The sequence below is a fragment of the Hydra viridissima genome, unplaced genomic scaffold (genome assembly GCF_058129835.1).
Source record: "Hydra viridissima isolate aposymbiotic clone 2 unplaced genomic scaffold, HvirCarnegie_v1 scaffold_14, whole genome shotgun sequence".
NCBI classification, from domain to species: Eukaryota; Metazoa; Cnidaria; class Hydrozoa; order Anthoathecata; family Hydridae; genus Hydra; species Hydra viridissima.
The window spans coordinates 319,794-339,272 of record NW_028324313.1 but is presented as its reverse complement, the minus strand read 5'-3'; the positions used below and the strand labels follow the sequence as shown (position 1 = coordinate 339,272).

The window sequence follows — 19,479 nt, the reverse complement described above, 5'->3', positions numbered from 1 at the left end:
TGTACGTTAACGTCTGAATGGTATATATAGTTGTAAGTGCAGTTTACATTTTACAATAATAACATTTTATTCTCACTTCATAAACAAATGAAATAATTGAGTTAAATTAACAAGTTTTGATGTATTTTGTTTTGGACAATATAATTTGTTCATCAACTGAATGGTAATCTTCTAGTCCAATATCTGCCGTTGCTGCGTATTGAAGAACTGTAGACCAATAATTACAATACAACTATATTTTATAATATCAATGAAGATTTGAATCCCAACAAAGGTTTTTATTTCATCCATACTTGCATCAACACTCTTGAGAGTGCTTCGCACATTAAAAATGTTTGTATACACTTTTACTGACTGTTATAGACTGTTGTAGACATTGCAATAGTGAAATTTTTGGTTCATGAGTTGCTTTTAAATCTTGCAACAAATTGTCGACGTCAATGTAAAACATAATATTTTCTACAGTAAGTATGACAAAGAAAACATTGAGGTCTCAGATTCAGAGGAAGAGATAGACGATGAAAGTAAAAAAAAGAGCAGTTGCTACTCAATTCACCTTTCAGACTCAGAACGTTTTGTTTGTTTTAATTTACACTTTTAAACTAACACATCATTAAACTAACCGCTCCACCACAGTGTTACATATTGTTAATATAAACCTTGTTGTTGAGTAGTTTCCACCACAGGGTTTGGATATTGTTATTTTTTTTTGGCATTAGAAGTAATTGATACCGTAAAGTCTTCTCTTAGGGTTAACTAATATTGCTGTTTTCTCTGACTTCCGTTTTGCTGACTTTCTCTGCTTTTTTTATTACGCTGCAACAAAAAACTTGAGAACTTCTTATTCTGGTAGTTAAAAATTTTGAACAGTTGAAGTAATTCACAAAATAGACTCTTTAAAGCAAGATTTTTTTTCTAACTTTCCTTCAGAGAAAAGTTTTGTACGGTAAAAAGCCATTTCGAGGTCAATTTTACACTTAACTTGATTATGTTATGAATTCCTAGTATTTTAACCTCTTTAATTTTGTTTTAATGAGTAACTTGACATGTTGCAAGCAAGCATTGAAAGTATTTGCTATATAGCATCTGCTATAATTCGAATATTTATCTGCATATTTAATTTTTTTTGTTTGTTTTGCAAATCAAAACTTGGACCCATATATGAAGCTTTATTTTAGTTTTCAGCTTTTAAGTAATTTTTAAAAGTTCTTTGAAAAAATCAAAAGAATTTAATAAAAAAAAAAAAGATTTTAGAATTTTGACCCTTTATAACGTAGTATTCATCACAAATACATTATTATCAAGCAACGTTCATGTTTGCAAAACTCAACTTTACCATTTTTAAACTCTAGTTATTCTTAATTTATTCCAATATTTTTTATGAATATATAGTGAAGTTGAAAATAAAAAATTGACGGGTTTTAGACCACTAATTTACAATTTTAGCTCAAAGCTCCAGCATATATTCCTATACCTCAACATCTATTTGTCGCAAAGCCTTTTGGGGTAATTTATCGGAACACTAAAAAACCTTGTAATATTAATTAGCGAAATGTTTTTTGCATCTTCTTTATAAAATCCAACATGTGATAGAAACATTTATGTTATTCTTGATCTTAAAAATTTTATAAAAGGAGTTAGAAACAACTTACAAAAACATTAACCTTTATGGCGAAAATGTTTTTTGGCAACTAACCAAACAAAAAGACCAGCATTCAGACCCTCGGTGCCTATCTATAAAGGTGACACCTGCAACTTAAGTTTTCAGTTATCAGGTTACTTCTGCAATACATTGTGGTTCTAATAAAAATTTACTTCCTTTTTGACTCAAACCAATAGAAAAACATGTTGAACGTATAGATGTTTTGTTCGATTTAATAAATTCATTTAAGTTGCATGCAAAAAAAATAGCTCACTGTGCTCTTAACTTGAAAGTTAACAGTCTTTTCAACAGAGAGAGTTAAAGTATTGGATTGAGAAATGGGATTTTCATGGTGTTATAAGTCACGAAAATAAATTATGTCACTTGACTTAAGTGGCACCATAGTGTTATAAAATTAACTAGAGATCTTTTTTCTGAAGGTTTTGAGTTTGTTTGTACTTCTCTTTTCTCTCATTTTTTTCTAAGAATTTATTTCCTTTATTTAAAGAAATTCGGTTGGATTGACCTTACTAATATACCTCATTTTAATGCTGCCTACCGAAACCCCTTACTACATTTACCTACGGAGAAAAGCAAATCTAATACTTTCAACTTTCAACTGATTTTATGAATTGCTACCCTCAAATAACCACTGATTGTGAGATCTGGGGAAAGTCTCTCATTGGAAAAATTTTAATACAACAAATCAAACAACTCCTTGCAGTACATGGCTGAGTGGCTCGTACTACCATTAAGTAACCATTAAACTATGGTAAACTTTTAACCATTGTAAAAAATTAATTAAAACAATATATTGCGCAAATATAATTGACGTTTTTGTTAACCCATAATCCGCTTCGAGTACCATATATGAAACAATTTGAATTTAATGATAGTATATGATAATGTTGTGTCACTTGTACATGCTGTAATATATATTGTGAGGTCGGCGTTTTTGATTAATAAATAATTAATACTTGTTAGTTGTTTATAATATGTGTGTAGCCATAGTAAGATTACGGGATTAGGGAGCAATGGGTTCTAGGGTTATGTGGAAAGGTGTAATGAGGAGGTTGGGATCGAGGTTGAGGGTCTGATAATTACTTAGTTTGGAAAGGGCAAGGTTTGAGGATAGTTTGGTTAAAAATGGACAAGGTTTAATCGTTAAAAGGGTTAAAATTGTGTTTGCCGTCCTCAGTAAATTCTATCATCCAATATAACTCAATAAATGTTCTAATAGTGTCTAATAGTTAGCACTGTTTTATTCATTATGTTTGAAAAATACAAATAATACTCTCTTACTCTACTTGTGGCGTTCGAAATTGTTTTAAAAGTTTATATATCCTTTTGCTCTTCTTTTTTTTTAATACGAATATCTCTTCTTTATTTAAACTGTCAAAACTTCTGGTTAATCTTCTTTAACAAATATTTCTTCTGACTTCCATTTAGTTCTTTACTTCTTCTGATTATAAAAAATTTCTTCTTTTTCTTTTTTGTTCACTCATGAAACTTCGTGTTTATCCAAATATTTTTCGATCTCAAAAAATTCTCTCTTTAAAATTCTTCGTAAAAACTTTGTCTAATAAAACTCTCTTAAAAACTTTGCCTACCTCCCTTTCTGCCCTTCTCCTACTCCCGCTCCTACTCCTTTTTTTTTTTGAGTTTTTAATAGTTTTTGCTTGTTTTCCGATTGCGATACCTATTCATTATTTATCTTTATGGCAGGTTGAATGCGTCTCCATGAGTACGGCTTTTCTCAGTTGTTTTCAACTTTTTCTTCTTTCCCCTTTATCGTTTATGAGTATTCTTGTTTACGTCTTTTTCTAGTTGTTTTTAACTTTTTCTTTATCTCTTTACCATTTATTTATATAAAGAGTTGACAAATCATCTTGTGTACACCTTTTACAAAGTCAATTCTTCCTCCACTATATGAAACAATTTTAAAAGTTACACAAATCCATATTTTTAAGAAAAATTTTTTTTTTACAATTAAAATGTATTTTGCATTCTTTTAACATTAAGCTTCTCTAATGCACCATTTTTAAAATAATAATTCATATATCTAAACTTTTGAGATTTAATATGGGCGTAAGCCAATTGAGCCGTCGTTTAGGGTTCTGCACAAGAAAAATTAATCTAAGGAAATAGCCTGCATTTTTTTTGTTTTCCCCAAGAACTATAGCAATTTGTTTTTAATTTTGAACGCATTTTAATACAAGATTGTTCAACTCATTTTAATACAAGTTGCTCTGATGCGACGCGTAGGTGTTTTAAGACGCGTGGGTTTGGTATTCAATCATTTTAATCATGATTATTTAAGTAAAGTATCAAAAACGAAAACCAAGCAAAATGTAAAATAAATTTTTTAAAGTAAATATTAAAAAAACTATGCCTAAAAAGCCTTTTTTTAGTCTTGTCAAGTCTGAATCTTTGCGTTATGGATTTTAAAGCAATCACATGATAAATCCTGCGTAACTAAACAACATTGAATCGAAAAGAATTTTATCCCGATGTCGTTTTGTATTTTTTCTTCGTGCTTTACAGCGAGATTCACAGTTTAAAGTTTGAAACTTCATTTCGTAGATCATCATTTTTTTAAACAGCCGTATCGCTTTTAAGGCGGCTGTTAACTCCGTCTTGGATACGTTCACTCATTTTATCCCAAACTAAAGATGAATACTTTTCATTTTTTTAACTATACCCTGTAAACACACAAACGTTTATTAAACGTCGAAACAACGTTTAGATAAAAGTTAAGATTTAGTCGATTATACGTTCAGAATGAAATCCAGATTAACGTTTAGATCAAACCTCCATAAAACGTCGAGATTACAACGTATTTTCGACGTCTATTATAGGGTTAATAAAGGTATATAAAGCGTATATTATACGTATATAAACTGTTTACATTTACTTCAATTAACGTATATAAATTGTTTAGATTTAGTCTAATTAGACGTATATTAAACGCTTAGATTTAGTCAAATAAACGTATGTAAATCGTTTAGATTTAAATCTAATTAAATCCAACCTAATAAATACATACATATATATATATATATATATATATATATATATATATATATATATATATATATATATATATATATATATATATATATATATATATATATATATATATATATACCTTATATAATTTCACCATATATAAAAATATTTTATATACTTATATAATTATATATTATTTATAAATTTTTGTTATTTACTACTTTTATACTATATATACCCATTAAAAACTTCTAAAAAACGTTATAATTTGGATTTACCCCACAAATAGCAGGGAATGGGGGATTCTTAATTGATATTTTTTTGTTTCATTAAATCTAAAAAGTTTAATCGCTGTATCCATTATGTCTTCGCAGTAGCAATATTATAATATCAATTTACGTCTAAAAAAATCCATTTTGCAAGAACACACCTAAACAAATATTTTTTGTAAATTTATCCTCATTTAGCAAATAATAAGTTTACATTAGTATTAAGTTAAAGATTACTAATAAAATTATTAAACTTATAAAAATGTATTTTGGATCACTGTGTTTTCTGGTTTCTCAAAAATCTTTCTAATATACCGTCCAACGCATATTCATCAAGCGCCGATTCTTGTTCATCATGCGCCAGTTCTTTGTTCATCGGCGCCGGTTCTTGGGAAACATTATCATTCTTATTCGTCTCCTGATCGTCTTCTTCTACATTTTGATCATCATTAATAATATTTTCTTTAATCTCGAAGATTTCTTTTTTTGGCCCTCTTACTCGCCACGAGGCCTGTTTTTAATATGCGGCTATTAAACTATGTGCTTTAGCTATTGACATATTGGGAGAACTGTACATTAGAGAATCTAAAAAAAAAACAATTAATGAAGTTAATAAAAAATCGATTATTCAATTTTTTATGTACCTTCAGGGTTACAAAAATAGACTTTCAATAGTCTATTTTTGTGACGGCGAAAAAACTGGTTTAAAATAGTTTGCATTTAAAAATCAACATCCGAATTACTAACAACAACTTTACATATAGAGGATCTTTTGAACGGAATTTTCCCTAAATTTCCTCGACCATCCATGTTCATTTGTGACATCAAAAAATTAGTAAAAAGTCGCGACATAATATATGCATTATTTAATTTTATTTATTACATTAAAACATTATTTTGATTCATAATTAAAAATAATATTTTACTTGCATACTTACTTGCATTTATTTATCGGTGCTATTACCTAGTTCATTGGATGTGCAATTTCTTGATTGGATGTTAGGAGAATCACTAGCTACTGTTTTTAGTGATCTGACCGTGTTGACAGACTTGGGTGTTGACCTAATCAGTTGGTTCGATGTTGTTAGTGGCAGACGTGACTAGGTAGATTTTGGTGTTGACCTGATTGGTATGTTTGATGCTGTTAACACCAAACATGATTGGGTAGTTTTTTTGGGTAATATTAGGTCATTTATTATTGATGTTGGTTGTGATTGAGAAGGTTTGATGCTTGAAGTAGGTTTTGGATGAGCAAGGAAACTTTGATGGACTGAATTAGTAGATTTAGATAAGTATTAATTTGTCTACAATGTAAACGTAAACTTAGTTTGCTGGGCGCATTTGAAGGAGTGGGGAACTTGGACAACTCTTCTAAAACAACAACAAAAAAATAAAATAATTTACTTCAAATAATCTTTTGAGTAAATTGTTTTAAAGGATTTTAATTTTGACAAAATAAAAAACTAATTGTTATTTCTTGAATGGGAATGAAAAATAGATTGACATCACTAAAGTATTAAAATCGTATAAGCAAAAATCATAATTCATAATCAGATATAAAACCGCACCATTTGACTCTTGTGGATAATTGTGGTCATCACTATCTAAAATATAAAAAAATGACACTAAACATTTTAAAGAATATAATTTTAGCCAACGTAATAAAAGTTCATATATTAATGATTTTGTTTTCAAAAATACTTATAATATTTATTGAAAATATCAAAAAAACATTCTTTTTTCTACTTAAGACCACTAACTTATTTAATTTTTAAAATTTTATTTCGGTTTAATAAATACTTTTTAGAAATTGAACTAGATTTTAAGATTTCTATAAGTTTTGATTATTTTTTTTAACCGTCTTCACTTGCAACAAGACTGCAAGCAACCACTGTTCACTGAGCTTTACCCTCATTAGGAGATAATAGAATGAATTGCCTAGTCATACAAACAGAGACACAAGCAAAACCTATGCCTTGAGTCAAGAAGATCCACAATTCAACATCCTAAACTGGAAACAATGTATTGTAAATACCTCTATGCCAGCCTAATAGATAAGAAGGTGTGTTAAGCTGGTCAACGGATAGAATCTATTTAACCCTTAAGTCTTTGCCTAGGAGACCTTCTACAAGACAGCTGTCGTGTGCATTAAATGTCTGCCCGAGATGAGTATTTTTATTGAGACACCATCTCTAGCCTTTACTCAACCAAGAGCCCCAAGGCAGGGGGTGTTTGTCAGAGTTAGCTTCTCCTAGCCTTTGCCTAAAGAGTATCCTACAAGGTGGCAGGACATGAATTAAACTATAATTTTTTTATTAATTTTTTTTCTAACTTAGTTAATTAAAATTCTTATTACCAAATTAAAAATTTTAAAATCACTCGACCTTATAAATTAAAACAATAAGCGAAAAATTTATTAGATATTCAGAAGTTGTTAAAACTTACCACAAGTATTATTAAGTATAAAAAATTTAGTTTCAATATGAAACAGTTATTTTTAAAACAGCGTAGTTTTTGGCATAAAATTTTGGCAAATATTTGTAGTATCGATGTATTAGTATAATTTATAAAAAAAAATACCTTTTTTTTCCTATGCTTTTTAATTTGAAACAATGTTAAGAGTACTTAGTACTTAGATCCCTTTAAGAACTTGTATACCACAATATCTCCACTCTCATCATCATTATATAAGTCTTATTAAATGTTTAAATGTAATAAAAAAAAAAAAAATAATTCTAAATTATTGCCACCTTTTTTTAAATTATTAAACGATTACAACATACCATCTGAATATTCCATTAAGTCTGTCTGTAGCTTTCTTTTTTTTATTCGTTTCTCCACAAGAGGTTCATCAATGTCTGTTGATGTTGTGTATTCAAAATTTTCACATTCCTGAAAGCTCTCTAAAAATGCAATTTTCAAAATACAAATATATTCAAATGTAAAATTTAATATTATAGAAAATATTGAAGAGATAGAGATATTTATAGATATACAATTTATTTTAATGATTATATTTTGTCTTTTTAAAAAAAAACCATCAAAGAAGACAAACTTTTTAGTTTCTTCTAAACACTATACCTGAACAGAATTTTATTTTCACTAATTCAAATTTAAACTAGTTGGGTTGAGGTTCAGCTCTCTGCTCATATAAATGCTTAACGTTTTTTGGAGGCCATCAAACAAATTTTCCTTCTACCCAATTGTATGGCAAAGTCCCTTCTTCATTTCTAGATTTTTCCTTCCAAGCTGCTCGTATCCATAACATTATGCTAAATAAATGTTATATTATTATTATTTATATTATATGGGAATGTAATATATATATATACACACTATATGTTTAGCCAAATTAATCTGGTTACTTTTGGTTAGGACTATCCAATAATTTTTATCTGATAATTGTGTGCATAAATTTTGCGTTAAATCGTCTTTTAACCTAAATCTAAGTTTTTTAAAGTTTAAACTTTATTTATATCTAACCTGGAAGACAAAATGTTATCTTATAAAATTATTATCTTAAAACTATCGAAATGTTTAAACACAGCAAACCAAACTTTAAAACTTGAAAAAAACTGCCAAATAATAATACAGCATAAAGAAATTAATGAGAATACCAATAAAATTTATTTTATTTATAATGTTCTACTACTCGTTACAATGCACAAACGGCATTAGGACGTATCCATCTCCACATGGCAGTTTAAGCCCCTTTTTGGCAATATCCTCATTAGTCACCAGTTTTGTTTGGGTATGTTTATGGCGGTTTTCTGAATAGTAGATATCTACAATAGCTGGAGAGCATGGTTCTATAATAAAAGGCTGTAGATATGAGCAGTCAAAAAGACAGCATAAATACCCATTTGTTGTAACTTCTATAATTTGAGCATAAGTGTCAATTTTAAGAAACACAATTGAGTCTCTAGGATGTGTTGATAGCTTCCAATCTCTTTGTTTTAATTTAATAATACCTTTTCAAACAAGCTCAATATTTTCATACTCTTCAATCCTCTTAGCAACTTGAGCAAGTGGGTTTTTTGGCGCCCGAACATACTATTTTAGTGTCTGTAAAAAATTTTCAAACGGAAAAGCACTAATTTCATCAAGCGATAAATTAAAAAAACGTACATCATCTGCTAGGTGGAGTAAATGATGAACATTATATACAACAAAATTATCTTCATACAACTTTTGACAGTGTCGAACATAATGTTCTAGTAGTTTTTGTGCATACTCAAGATATTCAACTCGTTTATCTTTATCAGGTGAAATTAAAATAGTCACAGCAACAGAAAATGTTAAAAAATGTTAGTACAAATCCGGTTTTAACACGCTCTTTAACGTAACTTAACCTGTTTATAACAAGAATAGGCGGAATTCTGTAGCCTTCCACCTATCCAATTCAATCAGTGCTCGTGGGCGCCTTGCAAACTTACTAGGGATAAACTTTTTTAATTCAAGTAGGTTTTCAGATATATTTAAAATTTGACGGCTACATAATCTTACTACTCTATCTCCTTTTTTCAAAAATTGAAGCATTCGTCTAACCACACCCAAACAAACTAAATGCATTTAATCCAGAGAAAAAATGCTTAAACATTTGTTTGTTATTTGCACTAATGGTGTTGGACCATGCTGGTGACTATTGATATAAGCCAAGTTGAGGAATTCTTTGTCAGTGCGTCTTTCTGCGTTAAAACAACCTGGGTTAACAAATGTTGTACGTCTATTAACTGACATTACAACTGCACAACATCGTTCACACCCATGCAAACTGTTATGGCTTTTAATATTTTTTAAAAAAGCCCTACCAGGTGCATCACACACAAATGACTGCAATAACAAGGTATAGGTTTTTTCACCATAACTAAATCCATACTCTTGGAGGTGCTTAAACTCATAAATAAAATCTTGCAAAAAATCATCTACAGAGTTTGGTTTTGAATTTCCACTAAAAAGTGCAGTAATCATAGGAGTAGAATGATTTATAGAACATAATATTGGCCAAAATTGTAAGCTAGATGATTTGTACAAAGGTATGCCATCCACATTTACTTTCAAGTTCAGAATTTCATTACTGTCATCTCTTTCTAAAGATTGTGTGATGATTTTTTCAAGCCCAAAATACAAATAGTCACCACCACATTTTTTGTTTATAACTATTGTTCTTGTATTTTTTAAAAGAGTACGACTGTCCTTTGGAAGATCAAAACCATACTTCAGCAAGACACTAAGCACTCCATTCACTTGAACATGCGTCATTTTACATCTAACTGCCAAATCAGCCAAATCATTTCTCAAATTTTCTTCATTTCTATTAACTGATTCTGGATCACCTTCACTTTCCGAGCTGCTATTAACAAAACTCAGGTTATTAGTTTCAAAATCTTCCTCATTATATTTATCAAAATTAGATATGTCAATATCATGTCCAGACAAAGATTGTAACATCTCAACATCCGGTTCATCAGCATTCAAAAAACTCCCCGTTTCCTTTATCACCTTTCGATATTTTCTTTGGTACTCAGAAGTGATTTTCTATCAATAAAATGCAAAACCTAAATTAAATCATACATATTATCAATTGTATTACATTGTATATTACAAAATTAATATATTTAATATGTAATATATTTACAAATAATTTGCATATTACAAATACTCAACTGATTTTTAAGTAAAATATTATAAACATTGTTAAATGAATAATTTTTAATGTTATGCTATTACATAAAAAATTACTCTTACTTATAAATAATAATACCTATATTTACAATAATTTGCATCATGAGAAAAAGTGGATATGATTAGATGCATAATCACTTTACATCTAAGCATATGACTTTCTTATAAGAAAGTCCATACATACACGCATGTCCATTATAGGCATGGTGTACACCATGCCTACAAGCATGGCTAATTAGATATTGACTAATGTAAGTCTATAAATTTTAATGACTATTAGAAATTAAATTGAGTAAAAATCGAGCGTCTATTTTAGGTCAATAATTGGTCGCTAAGTGTTTAGTCAATTTTTCGACCAATTTTGACTATATATTGAACAATTCTAAACCAGTCTGTGTTTTTTGGGTAAGTGTTGTTCAAGTTTATATATTATAATGACAAAGTAACCTCTAGTCATTAAAAGTAAAAACTACCCACGTGCTGCTCTCTTTCTTTACTTTTTGTTTCCTTCTTCTTTTTGCGGGATTCTTTATTTGTTTTAAATATTGAATTAAAGCAACACAGTTTCTGATGCTTGTATAAACAAACTAATAAAAATCTTTTCTGAGATTACTGTTGTCGATAATTTCAAATGCAAAATGCAATCTCTATTTATTAAAATATTGAGTAAAAAAATAAGCCAATCTCTGACTATCGAAATGTCGATTACAAAAGTGAAACAATGGTTCAAAAGTGTAAACAAAAACAAGTAAGGTTAATAGAACCACCTACCTGCAAAGAAAAGATTCTAACTGCTGTCAATGAAAAATTCAGTCGAAATATGAAAAGTTTTTATCAAAAGAATTTTTATTCGTTAAGATTTTATTTTTTTAACTTTAGATAATAATATACCAACCTTTGTTCTAAGTACTCGAACAAAATAAAAAAGCGCGTCTGAATAGGTAATTTGTTTGTTTATTGCTAACTTAAAACAAACGAATTTAATGAAAAAAAAAAAAAAAAAATTCTGTAACTCACTGTAATTAAAGTTTCGTCAATTCGCAAACTTGTTTTGAAATTTTATAAAGTAAATACCAGATAAAATTTCATAGCAATAACAGTGTTGCTGATTTATTATTGATTACTTTTTTTTCGGGGCGAACTGATTCGATTGCCCACCCCTTTCTTCTGTTCTTTCTCCCGATTGCCCTGACAGTATGAAGTTTATGCAATTCCGTTCCAAAGTATGTTTGATGAAAGATTTTAAAGAACAAAGCTGCACAAAAAAGCAATTAAAATTGAACCGTGCCATACTCTCCTTAAAAAATAGCAGCTCAAAAATCTACTTTGTGTGTTTTATTTAATTTCTTTTTGCTTCTCAAAAGAACTGGTGTTTTATTAGTTTTACATAAATTTTTATTAAGGTTGTTGATTTAGCAGAAAATACAACTATGTCTACATTCTTAATTTGAATATCTGAATATATAATTTGATTATCTACATGGCTCTAGGCTCAAGTAATTTAGACCATGCCATATCAGGAACTTTTTGTCAAGTCTATAAAATGATAATGGTTCAATATGTTCGGTTAGCGGCAATTTTCGACTATTTTATGATATTCTGTTTTGCAAATACCAAAAATTTTATTGTTAATTTTACGCCTATCAAATAAATTCCAAATAACGCTTCTCTCTTTTGTCCTCCATTTTGAAGCGTTTTAGTAACTTTTTACTAGCACTTTTTTACTAGCACTTTACAAAGGTTTTCTAAATGCCGAACCCGAGGTTTGAATTTCGAAATGCATTTAACTAATTACATTCGATTCGAGTTCAATTATTGAATAAACTTAAAGTTTTGCACTTTCCTAATGCTGAAATACAGTTGATTCTAAAATATCCGCAATCAGAAGCAAAATATCTTATTGACACAGTTACATATGACATTATTTTGTATAATTAGTTTAAAACCTTAAGAGTAGCTTATTGAGCTACTCTTCCATCTTAATTTAAAATCTTATAATTGAGGATGGCATTTTAAATGCCTTTCGTCCTTTAGCCCTAACTGCTATTTTTTTTGCTATCACAAAAGCACTTGACGAGAATCCTTAACAAGTCGGCTTTCTTCCTCATATTTTTCATGTGTTTCCTCAATAATAGTATATTCTTTCTTTCTTTCTTTTTTTTCTTTCTTTATTTCTGTTATTCTCTAGAAGCGAAGTAATTCTAATTCATATTCTGAACAATATCGCTTTTTACACAGATATTTTAAAGATTACTCATGATGAGTCATAATCTTTTGAATGTGATAATAAAAGATGTATGCAAGATTAATACAGTTGATATGCCAAGAAAAAGTTAAAACGAAGGTTGTATACCATTGGTCAAAATAAGTTTGACCAATGGTATACAACCAAACGATTGATTGTTTATAGAAGTGGTAATCCTAAGTAAAAGAAAATCATAAATTTATATTCATGCTTTATTATGCATTACGGAATGACTCCTGCAAATTAGTTTAACTACATTAAAGTACTGCATATTTATGTACTTATGCATGTTTTGTTATTCTAACTTTAGTTAATAACTTTTTAAATAATTTTAAGTAACCCATTTCTTTTAACTTTTTATTTTATTTTTACAAATTAATTTAAATACTAATTAAACATTTACCATTAATGCATACATACTATTTTTAGTGAAATACTCCTTATAATATCAATTGGAAACCTTTTTTAAAATATCTAAAATAACTCCGAATTAAAAACATGTCCACTCCTTGCATTTTAATATATGTAACTACGGCAGTGAAATTAAAATAAAGTTAATTGATATTAATGTTGTAGATTTAAAGTAGGTCTAGTCGTAAAATCGTTAAGTTATCGTCACGTTTTTAAAAAAATATCGAAATTTCATAAAAAATGCTGTTTTTTTTTTCCAACCTTTGCTATAAACTTTTTTTCATAAAATCAAGAATATTAAAAGATATGTAATATGTTAAATATGTAACAATTCTATTTTGGCATCAAAACCAATTATCTTTAAAACCACATTTTGATGAGATTAGCGAAAATGTCTTTTTAGACCTGTAGATGACATCATGTAGTTTATCATTTAAAATTCTTGTCTATTTTTTTACTGTTTATTCTTTTCTATATTTCTGCTGATCACTGTGAAGTTATAGTACAAGGTGCGGCAGAGATTCGCGAACTTTTTAGAACATTTTTCAAAATGAATTTTTAAAGCACTAAAAAATTATATTCATGGAATATTAATAGAGGAAAAGTAGAAGATATATGCTTTTCCCACCTTAACCCACCATAACATTCAAATATGTTTCCTTTTTTTTGATCACTCTTCCTCTTTTTTGATCACTTTTTTGTTCACCTCAAGCCTAGAACGGAAGAACTGGCAGGTGCTGATTATATAGTCCCTTGGCACTGAGTTCTAAGCACGAGTAATTGATGACTTTAGTGACTTGACACTAAGTGGGCCTTTTTGCAACACTTATTCTCACCAACACACAGGTGGTGGTTTGTCACCCTTCTGCACGATGATTCTGTCATATCGCCTTTTTAGCACTAAATTAATACTAAAAAGTTTTTCATCTGAGAAAACATTAACTGTTGACGAAACAAAGCTTTTCAGCTGATTCAGAATCTTCTTTGATCGCTTCAATCGTAAAGTTTTTAGTCTTTCTGTAAAAAGTTAACATGAAGGTCGGACGACACTAACTTTTCTAAGTGTTTTTAGAGTTCTTCTAACTGTCCTCTCATTATCATGGAACAGTTTTGCAATCTTTTTGATTGATTCAGAAGGATTCTTTTCAACATGCTTTTTATACTTTTCTATGAACACTTTATCAACTTTTTTGTTCAATGGAGAGAGCATTTGGGCTCTCTCAGCATTATCACGTTTTTTCACTTTGCAAAATGGAGTTTTAGACTTTCCTGAAATACAAATCACGTGGAGGGAAACCCGCTTGATTCCAATTTAAAACTTCTAATATTTTGGCTTCCATTGTAAAACATGTAGCAAAATGTTTTTTATTCACAATTTTATTCAAATCTAAAGCAGTCATTGAACATTAACTAACAGAAACAAATAGCGGAAGTATTTTATTTGCATCACGAAACTTAGCCTAGTGTATGGCAGTCAAAATTATTATAATTTTGGATTTTTCAAAGGCCACCTTTCAAGTAATTTTTTGGAGTGCTGAAAGCAATGTAATTGTTTATAATAGAAAGTATTGCAAAATAATCGCAATCTGTTGCTGTGCTATTGCTATTCATCTTCGAATATTTGTCCTTAGATTGTTTTGGTGAATAAATCAACTAAGTTAAAACAAAACCTTTTGCCAACTTTGCAATCGTTTCAGTTTCAAGGCTAAAAAGTGAACTTCATTTTAACAATTAAATTGTATTCATCTTGTGAGAGAAATATATGGTAAGAGTTTTTTCAAAAGTTCTGATCCAATGTGAGTAATAATGATATAACGTGAGAGAACCTTCTCTCTCTAAATTAACTTCTAATACTTTGTTAATTCTATTTTTAAATTAAGATGTAAATGATGAAAAAACAGTTTTCGGTACATCAAAGAGACTTAATTTGATTACTGGCCTAATATTAACCAATTAAAAACAAATGCAAGTCTTTATCCCCGCCTTAAAAGAACTTGAGGGCCCCTTAAAGGTTGCTTTAAATTTTGATAAAAAAAGGTTTTTCAGCAAACATTTTCTTTGAATACCCTGAACCACCGCACTATGCGTCGCGCTGATAGAAAAAAAAGGAAATAGCCTTATAACTAGAGAACTGTTTAACATTTTGAAGTAATTTTTTGAACAAAGCATCAATTATGAGAAATTGTTTGTTTTTATATATATTTATAAAAAAGTCCGGTCTTTTTTAAAACCGGTTTTATTCCGGTTTATTAGTTGGTTTATCCGGACTAATTCGATTTTTGATTAAAAAGATATAAAACCGATAGTTTTTGATATTTAAAACTGATATATCAGTTTTAAGTCTCTATTTAAGTCTGATATATCAGTTTATCTTTTTTAGGGGTTACAGGCATTTTTAGTCTCCAACATATATTTTCATGTTAAATAAAAAAGGAAATAACATAAGTATTTTATTATAAATAAAAGTAAAATAAATACTCCAATAGTTCCTTTCCCCTCAAATGCAGAATAGAGGTTCTGATGCTAAAATAGGTTTTTAACAATATGTGGCTATGAAAATAGCCGTTTATAAAGTTGCTTATCAACTACAGCTGCATGGTTTAATGATGCTTCCTTGATTTCTTTTTATAATATGAACCATAACTCTTTATCTTCCTAAAATTATTTAACAACACACATTAAAATTTTAAAAAGTTTTGTTAATAAATAGCATAGTTTAAGATATAAACTATTTATTATAGAAATTATCTATCAAATTCTAATTCTAATAGTTATACATTCAAGAAAAAACTGTATTCATTGTAATAAATAGATACAATTGAAATATAATTAAAATTTTTACTCTAAACGTATCTCAGCAATCCTTATGTGGAGCAACATTTAATATTTACAACAAGCCTTCATGAATTGCACTATGAATGTTTGGGATTCTTATGTTTCAACTTTTCTAACAATTAGTATTTTTTTTTTTTTTTGCAAGCATAAAAAAAACATACTGTTTGATTATGTAAAAAGATCTCAGAAATATCAGATTGGCTACCACCAGCACCTAAAATGTATCATTAATAAAATTAAACGATAACATTAAATATTTAAATTTAAAGATATACATAGCTTTCTCCAATATTTACCTTAAGAACAGTTATCAGCTTAATCTTCTTGCAGTATAGCTTTTATACCTCTTGCATTTTGTTCTGTAATATTTAATGATGGTGTTGAATCACGAACTGAATACAACATAAGCTAAGGCGTGCTAACCGCCATGTTTTTTATTCCCAGTAAAAGTGCTAACAATACAAGGCATGTGTCTATTATGCCGAACACGGATATTACATCTTCCTTCTATAATTTTTTTTTTTTTTTTTTTTTTTTTTTTTTTTTTTAAAGATATGCATATATATCATATAGTTAATAAGTTCTTTATAATATACACAGTTAAATGAAGTCCCTCAAGTAGGCAGGTCTGTTTTTAGTCCTTGACGATCTGCGTACGTCAGGCTGCGGTTCAGTCGATAGAGTTTCGGGAATGATTGTAGCTTCTTCTATTTCATTTCTTGCTTTTTCCTCATTTAAGGTAGGAGGTGTGCAAACTGCCGGTAAATCGTATGGTAAATCAAGTTGCTCATGCTGATATGCTAGTGGTTGCTCATTGGTTTTAATCAGATGTTTACGATTGCGTCGATATACTCATCCATATTTATCTACCACGTTGTATGATCTGGGTAGTGTTAGTTTTTCTTTAACTGTCACTTTCTTCCATGTTCCATCTTTTCTCATCCAGGCAGTGTCGTTTGCTACGAGATTTGGGAGTTCAGATGCGTTCCGGTCATAGTATTGTTTTTGACGATTTCTGGACTTGGTGATCTGGCTATAAGCATTTAGTGGAACTGCTGGTATAAGTAAATCACGGTGCACAGGTAGGGTTGTTCGCGTTCTTCTGTTCATGAGAAGTTGGGATGGAGAGTAGTCCATACCTGTAAGAGGCGTGTTAAGGTATTCTAGAAGGCCAAGTTCAGGGTTGTCGCATTTTTTTAGTATTTTCTTCATAATTTTCACGCCCATTTCACTGAGACCATTTGATTGGGGGTAGTTAGGACTTGATGGAGTGAAGTTGAACCCATATTCTTTTGAGAAGTTAAGGAACTCTGCACTGTTGTAGGGGTTGTTATCGGCAATGAGATTTGAAGGTATTCCGTGACGAGTAAAAATGGTTTTCATGAACTTGATAACAGAGAATGCCGTTTTGTCAGGAATGACACTGCTCTCTATAAATTTAGAGAAGTAGTCTATAACAATTACATAGATTTTTCCATGCAACTCATATATGTCTGATCCTACTTTACTCCACGGTAAGTCAGGAATGTCGTGTTGAATGATTTTTTCCTTTTTGTTGTTATTACGGTATTTAAGGCATTTTTTGCAGTTAAGTATTAGTTTATCAATGTCGCTTGTAAGTCCTGGCCAGTAAACAACATTTCTAGCTCTAGCTTTTGTCTTCTCGGTGCCAAGGTGTGATAAGTGGAGCTGTCTTAATATGAGGGGTCTCATTGCGGTTGGTATGACTATTTTATTTTCTTTTAGAATTATTCCCTCTGCTATGTGTAAGTTGTTTCTGATATTCCAATATTTCTTTTCTTCACCGCAAAGCATTTGTTGGTGTAGTGGCCAACCATAAGTTATATAGTTTGTTATTTGAGAGAGCGCAGGGTCAAGTTTAGTGTCGTGCTGCAATTGCTTTAGTCTACTTGTTGATATTGGCAAATTTTGAACTAAAGTGTAGATCATAACGTTGCAGTCCTCATTTAGGCTATCATCCTCGTCAAAAATGTTGAGGTGGGCACGTGATAAGGAGTCAGCAATGTGTAGATCTTTACCTGGAACATATTTTACTACAACTTGATATTTTTGAAGTCTTATCAGAAATCTTTGTATGCGAGGTGGTGCTTCTGACAGCGGCTTGTGCAAGATATATTCAAGAGGTTTGTGATCACTTTCTATGGAGACCTGTCGCCCATAGGTATATTGGTTAAAACGTTCACAAGCAAAAACTATTGCTAAAAGTTCTTTCTCTATTTGGGCATATCTCTGTTCTGCTGTGGTTAAACTACGGGAAGTATAGCTGATCGGGTGACCTTCTTGCATAATACAGGCTCCTAATCCATGTGAAGATGCGTCTACCTGAATCTGGACATCTTTTGAAGTGTCAAAGAATGAGAGTACAGGAGAAGATGAAAGAATCTGTTTAATTTTTTCTATAGCACTGGTATGTTCATGGTTCCATGACCAGAGTATGTCTTTTTTAAGCAGCTGGCGAAGGGGAGCAGTTATCTCTGACATATTTGAGATGAATTGTCGCAGATAGTTGACCATTCCTAAGAGCCGTTGAAAGTCTGCTTGACATGTAGGTAATGGGTATGCAGATATGGCTTTAGTTTTTTCAGGATCAATTCTTATGCCTTCATGGCTGATTATGTTGCCAAGATACTTGACCTCAGATACTCGAAATTGTATTTTCTTTAGGTTGAATCTGATGTTTCTCTCACGAGCTCGTTGTAGGATTTCTTGGAAAATTGTATCATGCTCTATATCTGTTTTAGCTGCAATAATCAAATCATCGTGGATAGCCAAAACATTTGGGATATCACCAAAATTAAGTTCAATCATCTCCTGTGCAGCATCAGATGCGCATGATATGCCGAATGGCATGCGGTTGAATTTGTATCTGCCATATGGAGTGTTAAATGTGCATAGCTCTGAAGAAGGTTCATCTAATTTTATATGCCAATAGCAATCAGCCATGTCTATAACAGTGAAAACTTTGTTGCCGCAAAGTTTGCTAGAGATTTCTTCTGTAGATGGAGTGGTTTTGTATTGTCTTAAAACAGACTTGTTTAGTTCTTTCGGATCAATGCATAATCTTAAAGATCCATCTTTTTTTTCTATGATGACCAATGAGTGTACCCAAGGTGTCGGTTTAGAAATTTTTGAGATCATTGTGGCTTTAACTAAATGGTCAAGTGTGCTTTTAAGTTTAGGAAGGATAGTCATTGGTACTTTCCTTGGTGCATGAATGACTGGGATTGCATTTTCAGCAACTGCGATGTGATAGTTTCCTTTAACTAAACCAAGACCAGTGAAAACGTCACCATAATGTTTTAAAATGTTAGCTTTATCAATTTCAACATTGTTAATGTTTAGTATTTCAAGAGATTTGCAAG

At 30.2% G+C, this 19,479-nt stretch overlaps 1 protein-coding gene and 3 pseudogenes across 1 annotated transcript; all 4 read right to left on the bottom strand.

The window, feature by feature from the left end:
• Positions 1-4,955: 4,955 nt before the first annotated feature.
• LOC149878656 (uncharacterized) lies at positions 4,956-5,745 on the bottom strand (annotated as a pseudogene).
• A 54-nt stretch (positions 5,746-5,799) lies between these two features.
• LOC149878655 (uncharacterized) lies at positions 5,800-8,188 on the bottom strand (annotated as a pseudogene).
• A 380-nt stretch (positions 8,189-8,568) lies between these two features.
• Positions 8,569-9,492, bottom strand: LOC149878654 (uncharacterized; annotated as a pseudogene).
• On the bottom strand, positions 9,416-10,371 carry LOC149878653 (uncharacterized). The gene has a single exon (XM_090072029.1). The coding sequence runs from the start codon at positions 10,369-10,371 to the stop codon at positions 9,493-9,495; it is 879 nt and encodes a 292-aa protein (XP_089928155.1). The 3' UTR covers positions 9,416-9,492.
• Positions 10,372-19,479: the final 9,108 nt, after the last annotated feature.

Excerpts from the sequence above, each read along its gene's own strand:
- LOC149878653 (XM_090072029.1), bottom strand. The coding sequence starts at position 10,371 with ATGTTACAATCTTTGTCTGGACATGATATTGACATATCTAATTTTGAT.